The sequence below is a fragment of the Varanus komodoensis genome, unplaced genomic scaffold (assembly GCF_004798865.1).
Source record: "Varanus komodoensis strain SLA01 unplaced genomic scaffold, ASM479886v1 scaffold2, whole genome shotgun sequence".
Classification (NCBI taxonomy): domain Eukaryota; kingdom Metazoa; phylum Chordata; class Lepidosauria; order Squamata; family Varanidae; genus Varanus; species Varanus komodoensis.
In genome coordinates, this window is record NW_025335568.1 from 25,247,659 (window position 1) to 25,262,174 (window position 14,516).

The 14,516-nt window shown below is 39.4% G+C and overlaps 1 protein-coding gene across 1 annotated transcript in view; it reads right to left on the minus strand.

Annotated features, from left to right (window-relative positions):
• Positions 1-310: 310 nt before the first annotated feature.
• The window catches only part of ARSJ (arylsulfatase family member J), a 34,209-nt gene continuing 20,003 nt past the window's right edge, over positions 311-14,516 (minus strand). The window contains exon 2 of the mRNA XM_044428872.1: positions 311-3,290. Coding sequence (XP_044284807.1) covers positions 1,889-3,290 — 1,402 coding nt within the window. The 3' untranslated portion in view covers positions 311-1,888. The remainder of the gene's footprint in view (positions 3,291-14,516) is intronic.

Consider the following 14,516-nt stretch of genomic DNA (forward strand, 5'->3'; position numbering starts at 1 on the left):
TTATCTTGGGTTGAGACAACAAGGTTTCTAGCCATCTTCTACATTCTGTTTCTGACTTCTTTGTAAAACAAGGCAGTGGGGTAATGGAGTGTCTGCCCCAAAATGGAAACCCAACCTGCTTTCCAATACCTGCATTTCCAAATCTGAAAGGGGTTTAAAAAACACTTGGTGTGAAAAAGAATGACAAGAAAGGGCACTATAATGATTGCCATAAAAATAAACTATTTTAATACATACATAAATAAAACATTTTAGAGTAGATTCTTTTTTTCTGTTCAGCTTTCTTTAAAACACGAGTGATTTTGCTTCCATAAAGAAAACTGAGTGATTGCACAGAACCAAACAATCTCCTTTACATATCGAGACAAACAATGAAAGTAGCAATACAAGCCTGACTCCCCCCTTTTACAGTTATCTTTGATTTTACAGTACTTTCAGATATAGCTACATGAAACAACATTCTCTTAGGGAAAACAATGGACTACTAAACTATCCACATAGAAGTCACAGAAGTAAAAAGCTACAGCTATGTGACTCAAACTAAGTATGGCATGTATATATTTCAAGATGCTGCCTCTTCTGGGCCTGCAGCTGGAAGATAAGCAGTCTGCCCCACAGCTACTGCTTCCCCTTCACATGCCCTCCTTCTTCCTTTGGTTGGCCCCTTTCATAGCCAGAAAGTGCACAGCATTATCAGCTGCCCATGGATCCTTGTCTGCTACAACCAACAGTGGGGGCAGATTGCATGTATGATTCATTGGATACCATCTCTGATTGTCTCTGAATACAATCCAGTGATAAGAATACACTCTCTGTTAAGTTAGTAAGACTTTTCATGTTTCATGATTGAGATCTATGGATTTACTGGAGTCTCCAGAAGGGTTCTGATGTGCACATGGAACCCCTAATCACAGGCCTTCCATACTCACCTTAATGAATGTGATAGTCTTAGTGACATGAATGAGGAAAATACTCATCTAGGAACTTCATATACATCCTGGAGTGCATGCACACTTTTGGATTTAGACAGCAGAATACAATTTATCAGGCACTACAGGTGTTCAGTTCCTCCCATTCCCACTGAAATGGACAGAATTCAGCAGCAGTGCTTGAGAAGTGGTATGATAGAAGCCATTTTTTTTGCACAATTATATGTGGATCCTGTATGGAACTGGGCACACATAACACAGCACAGCATTTCAGTCTACATCTTTCACTAATTATAACCATATACTAACTGCTCGCTTGCTCGCTTGCTCGCTCGCCCGCCCGCTCTGTGTGTGTGTGTGTGTGTGGCTTGTTTTTATTGGAAGGGATTGTAGCCTGGCACATTCTGGGAAGGAAAAAAAATCCTTTCCAGTTTTGAAGCCAGGCAAAATTTAATTAGAAGCAGCTTTTTCACAACTCATTCAGGCTATGATGGAAGCCTGATGGTTGACTATGCTTCATCAGGACATGACAAATAAAACTCATTTTAACATTTTATCCCTTTTTGGTCTTTGCTTCTTCTGACTGTTGGAGAATAGTTATCAGTACAGTTTTTAACATGGTTACCAAAATAAACAAGTGTATTTGCATACAATCTTTTCAGGAACATGGTGATAATAAACCTTGTTTGCATGGAAGAGAAGATGGTTCAGCAGGTCCTCTAGAAAGATGTTAACTACACCACAGAAATGTTTCTGCTGCCACAATGATAGACTAAAAATGGTGATGATGCAGAAATGCTGAGTTAGCACATCTGAAAATTATGAATTTTGTTAACTGTTTTAGTTGAGTAATAACATTCTGAGCCTACACACATTTACCTAGAAGCCTAAGATTCCTAAACATAGGAATCTTTCCAGGTAAATGTGATTAAGTTTGCAGCAGAAGCCAATAGCTGAAACTATCCTCCTGCAAGGCAGTTTAAGGAAAGTCCTTTTCTCCTGTTAGGTTTCTTCTTGGTTTTATTTTTCCTGTGTTTACTTTCTGCTTTGTTCCTGTTTGGTTTCTTCCTCCTCTTCTTCTTCTCATCCTCCTTAAACCATGGGCCCCAAACCCCTCCATTAAAATTGGGGTTGCTCCTGGGATCTTTAGGTGGATAACGAACAGGCACAGCTGTCTTGTTGAACTGAGAAAGTCTACGCAATAGCTGCTTTACTACATCTGGATACTTACTGGAAAGGTCTACTCGCTCATATGGGTCAGCAGTGATGTTGAAAAGCCACACAGTTTTCCCAGCTGTCCATGAAACCCGTTCATTATGCCAGCGACTGGGGCCAACATTACTAAATGACTGAGGAGGGACCCAGTCACTGTATCCTGGGTTCCCAGTCAGTAGCTTCCAGTGGTTCACACGGATTGCTGACTGGATCGCTGTGTTCCATATCCCAAAGCCAGCTGCCCATGAACCATTTTTGGCTTTGGTGTAGATAGGATCGATGTTGTGCAGAATATCCATTCTTGGAGAACGTCTGCCTTCACTTATGGTCTCCCACACATCATAGCCATCTAGCTGGGTGTTCTCATCAATCTGTCCTTCTGCTAATGTGATCAAAGTAGGGAACCAATCTGTAATATGAATAAGTTCTTTGCACACACACCCCTTGTATTTGAGTAGAGGGCTATGCACAAAGCCAATGGCTCTAATCCCTCCTTCCCAGTAAGTCCCCTTGCTTCCTCTGAGAGGCCAGTTATTTCCACCAGCTGTGGGCTGTCCTCCATTGTCTGAAGAGTAAATTATAACACTGTTGTTATAATAACCATACCTCTTTAATGCAAGGGTCACATTGTTGATGGCTTCATCTAAGCACGCTAGCATAGCAGCATATCTGCGCCGGTTTATATTGTTTATTGATCGGTAACGTTCATAATACTTGCCTGGAGCTTGAAGTGGTGAATGGACAGCTTGGTATGCAATGTATAAAAATATAGGCTTTCTGGGGTTATGGGAGGCTAAGATCTGTTGTACTTTTTGTGTGTACATCTGTGTTGAGTACATGCCATTGTCATGGTCCCAAGCTGCATTGTCATTCTCATATAAGTCATAGCCACACATTCGAGGGCTGTCACACTTGTAGTGGGTGTAATAATCGCCACTGCCTAAAAGAGAGCCAAAGAAAGTATCGAAGCCTCGTTGTGTTGGCATGCATTCTTTGCGGTAAAAGCCCAAATGCCATTTGCCAACCATATGGGTTGAGTAGCCAGCTTCTTTCAGCTTCTGAGGTAGTGTTACATTATCCAATGGTAAACAGTTAGGCTGGGTGGGCCTTATGACAGAATGTTGAAGACCTGTGTGGATTTGATACCTGAAAGAGAGAAAAAGAGAGAGATAAAATTGCATCTTAGAAGATGGAGAAACATGAAAATTGTATGTAGGTCACAAATGGTCTGAACCAGAGTGCACAGAGTATCATGAGCATGCGAAGTCCTGTGAGTCCAACTTCCGAGTAAAGATACAAGGTGTTCCATGTGGCTTATTCCCAGCAAAGTAAGTACAGGCATTCAGGCTTTTGTGAACTGTCTAATTTGTTGCAGTTGTTTAGTTGGTAGCCTGGGGGATATTAAGTACAGAGTTAGCCTGAACAACCTGACTGAAAAAGAGAACCGCAGGGAAGGAAGCCTTCTAAAACATTAGGCCAGAAGCCGGTGTGTCAGGTCTGCTTCCCAGTCTGAGCAAACAGAGGGCTTGTTTTTCCTCTTTAGTGACTGCCTTTGCCCTCAACAGAAGTCTGGTCTGATGTAAACTGAACTACAAGTGCATATTTCTTCCAATATTCTCCCATGAACTAGAAAAATAACTAGAAAGATTTCATTTCAGAGCATTTCAAACCAATGTGAACTAAGAGATTTGTGCTCATTTGTTTGAGTTACCTATTGGCATAGTCCAAAATGGCAAATGATTATAATTTACAAAGCTTAAGAAGCCATTCCATGTAGTCAGCTCTTTAAGTTAGCTGCCTTACTGGATAATAATGCATATTTTTGTATACATTCACATACTTCTGCTAATAAATTCATAGTCCTGTTAAAAAAAACATATGGGATCCTCATGAATACAAAATGGATTCAGTATGACAATTAGCAAGCCATGCTCTAAAATTCAAATCAGTAAGCACCTGTTTGGCTCTGAAAATGAAATATTTTAAAGCCACAGAAGTCTTTCCAGTACTGAAAACCCATGTGAAATATTAGAACTACATAATACCATTAAATTTTATCTCATGTACTGGCACCATTTTTACATTAACCACTTAATGCTTCTCCTCTTCTTCTTGTTAAATAACTTATGCAGCTAAAGAAGCAGTGTGAGCAGTGTGCTGGTTGTTTCCACACCTTTCCTGTTAATGTCTGCAGATAGTTTAATGCAGATTAAACTGTTATATGACAGCAAACAGTATATTCCCAGTTAGGTTATGCGCTCTATCCAGATACAGAATAACAGAATATATCCTGACAACAGGGGCCAATACTGCAGGAGTTCTTGTGGAGATGCAACCCAAATCATTCCAGGCAATGTAAGCATTAGTCATAAGTCCCACTGAAAGGGACATATAACCCAGTCTATAGATATTTACTTGGAACCCACTGAATTAATGAAATTAAGTGTTCATAGGAGTGCTGACTAAGTTGCAATTAATTCCCTCTTATGTAATTGTAACATTTGTTTGAAATGACTCTACCAACACCAGGACCAAGAGCATCTTTTAAATGAAACCTTCTAGTTGCATATAAACTAACTATGAAAATTGAAAAATCTATTGACAATGGTTGAGTTTTAGATTTCATAGAAGACAAATACCACATTTCTTTGCTAAAATAAGAATGAACAATTAATGCTTGCCTCTAGGGCACTCAATAAATATTAACTAAACGTTTACATGTTATAGGCAGAAACTTTAATATGATGAATCAACTGAATTATCAGAGCTTATTAGGTACCTTTTATAAACAGCAACAGCAACCACAACTGTTAACCAGTGATCCAATCACAAAATTTATAGTCTAAGTTGCAGACTTTATGTACTGCAAATTTGTGCTGTTTCTGAGAAAGAAACAAATTTAGTATTTATTTGGTTGACTCATTACATCTGACTCATCCACAAGCTACCATCTCTTTGGCTCAGGCAATTTTGCTGATCTGGTTCATTATTTTAGTTCCTTCAATCTAGTATAAGCTTAGATTGACCTAACATAAGAAAAGGATTAGATTAATCCAACATAAGAAAAACTTTACTAGAAACTCTGCACTTCAACAGTGCAGGGCTCAGCTATTTGCAGAATCAGTACCATGTCATTTCTGCCAGACAGATGCAGGCGTTGCACTTCAATTGCCTTTCACCAGATTCTGTTTGGTTCTACGCACACAGAACAGTATTTAACTAAAGTAGTGTTTGTTTCTAAGCAAGCAAACACTACTGGTTTTGCAACTGAACACTGCTTTAGGCTTGTACCCAGAAAGAAAGGAGTAGAGAAGGGATCTCCATGTATGCACTGAGTCCTTGCAACTGATCTCTGCATGAACTGGGGTGTTAGAGTTCCAAAACAACAAGGACAAACTAGAGAATGAGTTTATGTGAATTTGTTTCTAAAATGTCCTTATTTTAATGGAATTTGTGAATACTTTATTTTGCAATGCAAATGTACCTGGCACTTGTCCCTTTGGTTAAATGCAGGCCCATACCATAGGAAGTAAACCAACCACAGAGATGCCTTTTAAAAAAGATTACAGGACCGTATTGATGCCAAGACATTGTATGGGTGAAAGTAGCAAAGCAATCAACAGTCCTTGCCATGGTGTTTCTCTTGATTTGTTTCTTAGTGCTAAATAGTTTAACATGCAATTCCCAGCCAGTGGAGCAATGCGAAATGGTAATGTGCTGAACAAATTAGTAAAGCCTGTAGCAGTGCCATTAAATTGCACCACACTATCTCACTGTCCACTAGTGAGATTCTATTGTACTAGACACTGCACTCATACAATACAATAGTACTTATTGCCTTAGCTTATTTTGCAATGATGGGGAAGTGGGAGTAAAGTAAGTCATCAGCCGTGAAAATGCATTCAAATTTCCTGCTGCTTAGATAGGCCCGGCACTGGAGGGAAAGAGCACAGGAGCTTTGCTAAAAACAATGAAACATTTACTAATTAATTCTGTCCAGTGCCAGGGTTTAAAAAGCTACAGCTGGTTGTACTTCTAATCTGATTTCTTATTTTATGAAATACAGCAAACAGTTGCTTCAGAAGAGAACTAGAACTAATGTCATAAATAATTTGTCAGTTCTCTGTTATGCATTTGCTTGCCAGTGAGATTTTTCACTCAACAAAAGCAATTAGGAATACATGAACAATTCATTGTACCTTCTCTCTTCCCTCATTCCCTCTTGTGTATTAGCCTGACAAATAAGCCTGCAAAAGCTACTAGATTTACTGCTGTCCTTCAGTGACAAAAAGGGACAGAGAACCACATTTCTAGGGCTGGCGCACAGAGATGTTCTCTCCCTTAATATCTAAAGGGTTACTATGCTGGACAGAGCAGAGGAACAGAGCACTCCATCCCTCCTCTGCCAATTTGCCCACCTGCCTCCATGCAATTCTTTGTCACCCAGGTCTACCAGGCTAGTATTAGCCTCCCTACAATAGTGGGACTGCTGTGGATAAATATTTATATAAATTGTTTTTAAACAAATATGAACCACTTCTTATACTCCTTAACAATTCTGTGGTTAGATCTTTCTTTTTCATCCATCCCTTTCTCAAACTAAAACAACATTTAACTTACTAAACTATCAGCAGTCTGATTTATTCCTACTGAATGGGGAAAAAGCTAACTAGTGTCCAGTCTATCCAAAGGAACTTCTAGAAATACATTACGAAAAACCTTGCCTATATCAGAAATTTATATTTTAACCTGGCTACCTGGTTAAAAAGAACATTTTTTCTGTTCTTATATTTTTTAGTGTAAATTCCTGCATATACAGTACCACCACCACATTTTAAAGGACTGCAGTGGTTCCTGGGAGTAAATTTTACCTCAAGGGGTGAGTTCTTCCCTGATTTTATCTTGACACAAAACTGAAGACTGTTATGCAAACTTCATTGAGTTCTTATTTGTAAGGTTGTTTGAGGGGACCTTCATTGGGCTATTGGGGTATATCAGATGCCTTCCATTATCTACTACAGGCCCAATATTTCACCTAGGCATTGCCTGTTTGTTTGTTTGTTTTGCTTGCTCTTTCTTTTGGGTCTAGTATATCCCAACAAATTTTGTGTTAGACTACAGTTTTTAAATGGATTTATTTATTGATTTATATCCTGCCTTTTTCCTACAAAGGGCTCAAGGCAGCTTACATCTCCTCCTCCATCATATCCCCACAACAGCAATCCTGTGAGGTAGGTTGGGCTGAGAGTCTGTGACTGGCCCAAAGTCACCCAGTTGGCTCCATGGCTGAGTGGGGACTAGAACCCAGATCGTCTGAGTCCCAGTCCCATGCTCTTAACCACTACACCACACTGGCTCTCAATAAAATGTATAAAACGGATACTAATAAAATGTATTTTTCCCTGAAACTGCAGACAGTCTTAAAATATATTTCTAGGAAGAACTTTAAAGATATCCATTGGGCCCCAGTAGTGCTATCCATTGCAATATCACTTACAATCATAAGTTTGTGAGTATAAGCAATACACAATGAATAAAAAAACCCCAGACCTTCAGATTTTAAAGACAGGAAATTCCCTCTGTTAAGCATGAAACATCGTTCAATCAAGGGCTGCTCCGTTCCCTTTAATGCTTTGTTGGAGAATTCATTGAGTCTCATATATTGTGGCACATATGGAATTTCTCCAACAAAGCAGCAGGCGTTATGCCACAACACGATTTGTGCAGCTCTTGCTTAATACAGAGTTCTTTGGGAGCATTGCAGCCCCATGGAGCTATGGACGACAGCCTATTTTTTTCTGCTATCATTGTGACATAGTAAATGCTAATGACAGTGCAACAGATGGAAAGCATGTGTGTGTGTGTGGCTATTGTTTTATTCACTATACATTTGGCTGAGTTGTGCAACTGGAGCTAATGTTCTCAGCTTTACTGTTAATACTGTTCATTCACTTTCTGATTGCATAATCAGCTCTTAACTCATTTAAATCTATACAGATGGAATGCATGCAAACACACACCCAGGCACATAGAAAGTTGGATGGAAACCAATGCTTGCCATGCACAGACCCATTTCTCCTGAAATCTAAGAACCTGGAATAAAAGCAGATCTTCTTTTCTGTTCTACATGAGAACATGAAATTTCAGAGACAAACCACTTGGGTATACAGCATTTGCACTGTAATTACATGACTAGAAAGAAAGCTTCATAAAAGAGTGGCTGGTATGATTAAAGTAATTCAAAACAATGTAAATTTCCTAAATTATCTGCATGCATGCTTACAAGTAAACCATTTGGGCATATATGCTCTCTTCAGCAACATGCAAAGCAGTTATCCTGCCAAGTAATGACTGCTACTCATAGAAGGAGGCCTCTTAGATCCACAGCATGCTACTGTTGCTACTGTTCTGCACATTCAAGAACTCTTCCATTCTGTGCAAGCACAGTAATTTCTGAGAACCAGTGTAGTGTAATGGTTAGAGGACTGATTAGGATCACCAAGATCCAAATTCAAACCATTGGTTTCAGTGAAGCACACTGGATGATACTGAGGGCTTTGGGTGATCTACTGATGCAGAGGTGGAAGAAAATCAGAGATTCTTCCTTGAGCTCCCTGAAACAAAGGCAGGAGATAAATGTAGCAACAAGAGATAGCACAATAAATAATAAATAAAAACAATAAACAAGCACTCTAAGCACCAAGTGTTGGTGTAATTGTACAGATGGTGTACCTTTTTATCAGATATGGTGGCTATGTGACATTATCTAAATATATGGACAAACTGTCTACAAAGAATATAGATTATTGCAGCTCAACCCCAATTTAATCTTGCTTTCCCTGTTTATGCAGGGGAAATAGCACAATCTTCCTTCATGGAAGGTGTACCCTGTTTGTAAGCTCACCAACTACCTCATTTGGACCAAAAATGCACAGTCTGAAGACTACCTGTGCTTTGAAAGAGATATCCAGGCTTTACCTTCGTTCTGATCAGCTTTCCCTCTCTAAGTTCCTAAGTTAATAAGAGTTTCTCTGGCGTACATCTACACACAGACAAAATGACTTTTAGTTGATAACATTTAAATTAAGGTAGCATTTCATCTACAAAGTTGGAGGTGAGGGAGTTAAAACACACACATCAATGTGGTTAGGACATTTGGTTTCACCCAAAAATTGCCTAATTGCACCACTGCATATTAAAGTTAGCTGGGAGAGAAAATCTCCAAGAAAAGAATTGATGTTGGGATTCAGAACTCTATATAGTCTTTAAAAATTAAGATCAACCTTGGTAAGAATTTAGCAAAATCTTTAAAAGTGATCCATCAATGGCATCTAATGTATTTGTTACAGTAATATTTATACTATTGTAAACCCCAAGTGTTGTTGGAATTGTACAGATGTTGGATCTTTTTATTATCTATGACTGTAATGTGACATAATCCAGATTTGTTGGTGCACTGTCTACAAATAATAAATAAAGTAAAAGATGGTAAAATTCCAATTGCAGCTCAAGCCCAAATTAGTTGTGTTTTCCCTGCTTATGGGCGCAGGAGGAATAAAGATACTTAGTATAAAGAAGAGGTGGTTTATCATGGCTTCTAACAAGTTTTTATAGCTAATGGAAAGCATAATGAATGACTGTTCTTGGAGCTTTGGCATGGCAAACTGTGGACAGTCATCCTAGCTGAAAGACTTACTAGGCAAATTGAAGTATTTAGGGGATAATGGAACACTCTTGTTCTATTTCCTAGATTATATAAGAAATGAAGCAAAAGAATGACACCATTAGGGACTATCACCAATGAAACATATACTGCCCCCATCTCACCGAACATTGCCCTGAAGCTTGTAAGCAAGTTTGTGCAAAATTCTTAAAACTCAGTTAACATCCATGACAATGAGACAATACTGTGTTATGGAGGTTAGCGGCTCAATGGAATGAACAGTGCTTGAGAGACAGAAGTGGATTCACTTATCTCCCACACACAATCCAAGGATTTTACCAAGACAAAACCTTTAATAGTTCTCTACACAGAATCTGTTCCAATGGCTCCATCACTGTCATTATTAAAGGCAGTATCCTGATCATCATTTAGTCTCTATCACATAAGTCTAGGCAAGGCTTTCTTAGCAAGAAATTCTCTAGTCTTAGGATTTTGCTCTCTTTAATCTGCTAAACCATGAGCATAGAATTTTCCACAAGCTATTTATGACTTAAGTATGCTTTCCATTGCGAGCAATTGGCATAGGAAAATTTTTATGTATACTTTTAATCTTTATTTTTAGCATATTTGATATCATTAGCTATTAGGAGTCTGTTTTTACCATAAACCTAAGGAATAAGACTGGTTAGAAATTTAAATTAATTCCTAAGTGTCTCTGAAGACATTCTGTTGGAAATAATGAATGAGTCAATTGTGGCACCTTCATAATTTATACAAACAGAATAAAAGTAATTACTATGAGTGTGCGCAAATGTTCTTCTGAAATCTTTCATGTGTGAGATGTGTAACTTAATTAAAATACTTTTTAAAAAACACTGTGTTAAAGCCAAAATAAGGCATTCTACAAATTGTTTGTATGTCTGTTTCAGCCTGTATGTTTGTATGTACAAATTAAGTGTGTGTGTCTCTCTGGACACATAAATACCCATGATCATAAAAGGGGCATGTGCATTTGTGGGTCCATCTATCAGCATTACTACAGCAAGGTTATGAAACCTAGACACTTGAACCTTAACATGCATACCAAGGGGACCCTAGGGATGTGCTCTGTGGGTTTGTGTTGTTCTTAAAATGCAATTACTTAATTTGAATTAATTTACATATATCCCTGTTGTTGGAACCTGCAGTAATATATTTTGCCACAAGGGGCAAGCTATCCAAGCTAACACAGCTTTATAGCTCATACAGCTGGAAGCCAGGAGGTGCAGTCAAACATACAGAATTATATGGCTCTCTCGCACCTAATGTGGTACAGCCACCCACGGTGAACTGGAGTGGACAGACCACAGTGTGGACAGACCCCAGGTCTCACAAGTAGGTTTCTTGGGAGAAAGTTCCAAAGAGGAGGTGTAACTAGAGACAAGGGCCTACCTCTCCCTGCACCATCGACTATCAGATTACAGAGGGTGGATGAGAAATTCTATCAGATTAATAGCAGCTGCTCATGGGTGGATGAGAAACAGAATCTGTTTTGAAGGATGCTTCCAGTATGTCTTGTAATCCTAACCCACCCTTGACATATTCAAGGATAGTGCTGCTTTAAAGATAAAGAACTCTCTAGTTAAGCTTTTGTTCCAAACTGTGAACTGTTATGAGACCATTGTCACAAAATAAAGGTTTATGCACCAGATTATATTGTCTACCCAGTCTACCATACTCCCAGTATGAAATGTCAACAGCATTTTTGGCAGTACAACAGAAGAAGATGCCCTGCCATTGTACTATTGGAAGAACAGGTGCCCAAGCTTGGATGCATGCCAGACATTCATTTGTGATCTTCTAAGGCAACTTAAGTTTTGTGTCCAGGAACTGTTTTTACATGAATAGGAGGATTTAAGAAAACAAAGCACCTCAATGTGACAAAAAGTATACTGAGTTTTCAGTAGTGTTCATTTCACTTGTATTGTGTGATTATGGCGACAGAGTCAAGTCATATAATGAAATTAGGCCCAGATCGGTCATTAAAAGGGCTCACAATATAAGGACCATGGGATACTGCTGTATACAAGTCAGACTATTGATTCCTCTGGCTCATTACTGTCTGCATCGATATTAGCTGCACTGAGTAGGAACAGATTTCCAGGGTTTCAGACAAAGCTGTCTCCCAGAACTATCTGTAGGCGCTGGTAATTGAACTTGTGACTTTCTGCACAGACATCATTTGCTTTGGCACTGAGCTAGGGCAGTTACTTAGTTTTTCTCACCTGAACCACAGAGGTAAATGCCACTGAATCAAATGAACAGTGCAATTCTATGTGTGTTTACTCAGAAGTAAGACCCATGCTCCAAAAGGGTCTTATTTTCAGGTATGTGTGCATGATCTAGCCTCCTCAGGGTTAGTTTAAGTCTTATTAAATGCAACAGGAATTACTTCTGAGTAGGCATGAATAGGATTGTGTTGTTAATCTACTAGAAAGTCCAGCACCGTGTGTCCAAATAATATTCAAGCACTGACTCAACCTTTTGGAAGTATTACACACATTAAAGCACTGTAAAATAGCTGCACTGCAGCCACACAGGGCAAAGTGAGGCAATCACCGCAGGTGGCAAATGAACTCACTGGCTGTTCTCTGTAGGGGGAAAGAACTGAGTAAGCCATATCTTGTCCTAGGCCCCTGAAGCTATCCTGCTGCCTCAAATGTCATGCAGCACTCCATATCATAACTCGTGTTGAAGGGAGAATCACTTGCCAGTCCAGTTGACTTCATCTGTGGAATAGGGATCAAGCACCATTTTCTCCTTCACTTTGAACAGGAAAATGTCTTGAGTCAGCCCTGCAACTACATGCAATGAAATCACTCCCATGTTTACATCAAATCAACTCCAAAACCGCTTCCCCAAAATGCATTTTACTAGTCCAGCAGTACATCTCTATGTTGGCCCACAATGTTGCGTATTTCAAATCGTGTCAATTAATGAGTAGATTGTCTTATTTTTAGGGGTTAGATCAAGCAAAAAAAGTGTTAAGTCCTTTCAGCTTTCTTGCCTTCAGCTGCAGACTATTTGGAAACTAGTTTTTTTTTTATTTTAACAGAGAGAAAGAGGGAGGGAGGGAGAGGAGTGACTGCTGGCCTTAATGACCAAATATTCAGGCACAGTAACCAATCCTAGGTCAGTCACAATTTAAACAAATGATAGTTCCAGCTATCCACTTAGGTTAGCTGAGAATGCAGGCTGTAGTAGCAGCTTGCAGCAAAATACCCAGCCAATATATCACTTGGCAGTCTCTTTAATAAACGACATCCAAGTCTTTCTGGCTGAAAATGCAATTCCATTTTTTTCAAACTTTGCATTGCAGGGTGAGACAAAAGGAGAGCTCTTCAGCAAGCAATAGCAGGGCATGGCAGAAAGATCAAAAGAGAAAAACTGTAAAAATATAAGACAACCTAATTGAATTTGATTGACTTTAGATTTGGCCTTCAATTATCCTTCCTTTCCCTTACAGAATTTTTCCAGGTGTTGTTGAATCAAGACTACCTTTCTGCTCTGTTTTTTCCAGGCAATGTGTTAGTATTTGGCTCTGCCCATTTGACAAAATATTTTTATATGCCTCTTAAGTACTCAACAGATTTATGTGAGGTGGACTGTAAATTCTAATAAAATTGAGAAGTGATGATGGGAGACACTGATTAGAGGTCACTGTATAACTGATATGAAATAAAACTACATTCTCTCCTTTCCATGACCCTTAAAGGTTTTATTCCTTCAGCTGTTGCCAAGAGTCCAGAGATATTTCAGGATGCTAGAAGGTAGAATGCCAATAATGGTCTCCCTCTCTCTCTCTCCTTGCTACAGAACTGAAAGCTAGAAGCTAGAGCAGGGATAGAGTCTCTTTAAGCCTAAGAGCCAAATCTGGTTTCAGACAAGCTCTCTTTGGCCACATTCTAGTAGTCAACAAGGCCAAAGGCAAAAGGGAGAGGCAACAGTACAAATAAATAAATAAATACCATTGTCCCTCCACATTTGAGGGGATTAGGAGTCCAGGACCCCCACAAAAGTGGGAAAACAGTGAATACTTCCAGCTCCCTCCAACCTTACCTGTTACTATTACTGGACTGCTTCTCCCCGCTCTCCTGCCAGACCTTGGTCTGATCCAGCAGGACTCCTCTTTTTCATTTCGTACATTTTTATGTTCTTTTACCCCACCCTCCCTTTCACTCATCAGTGCCTCCTCTTTGCACCAAAGAAATGCCAGAGAGATTTTCCTCTCCAGTTGAGCACGGCAAGGCATGGTAAAGGTCCTCTTTGGCTTCCTCTCTCTATGGTGACAATGATTTTCCACAGTAGGCTGCAAAATTCCCAACAACTCCCATTTAATTATTGATGGCAAACTCACAAATAATCAAACTCACAAAAGATAAATCTTCAAAAGCTGAGGTCCGACTGTACAAAGAATGTCAGCATATTCCTCCCACCTTTAGGAAAGGATTTAGAATGGAGGAAAACTGCACAGAAGCTGGGGAATCATCAACTGGTTGTGGTGGAGAAAAGGAAGCCATGGCCTGCGGATCTCTGGAGAGCTAGACTGGTACATAAGAATGGTTGGATTTGGCCCCTCGGTCTGAGATTCCTCAGTGCTGTCTTACAGCTTCCCCTAACCTGGTACCCTCCAGTAGTTTTGGACTATAGCACCCAGGATTCCTGATTGC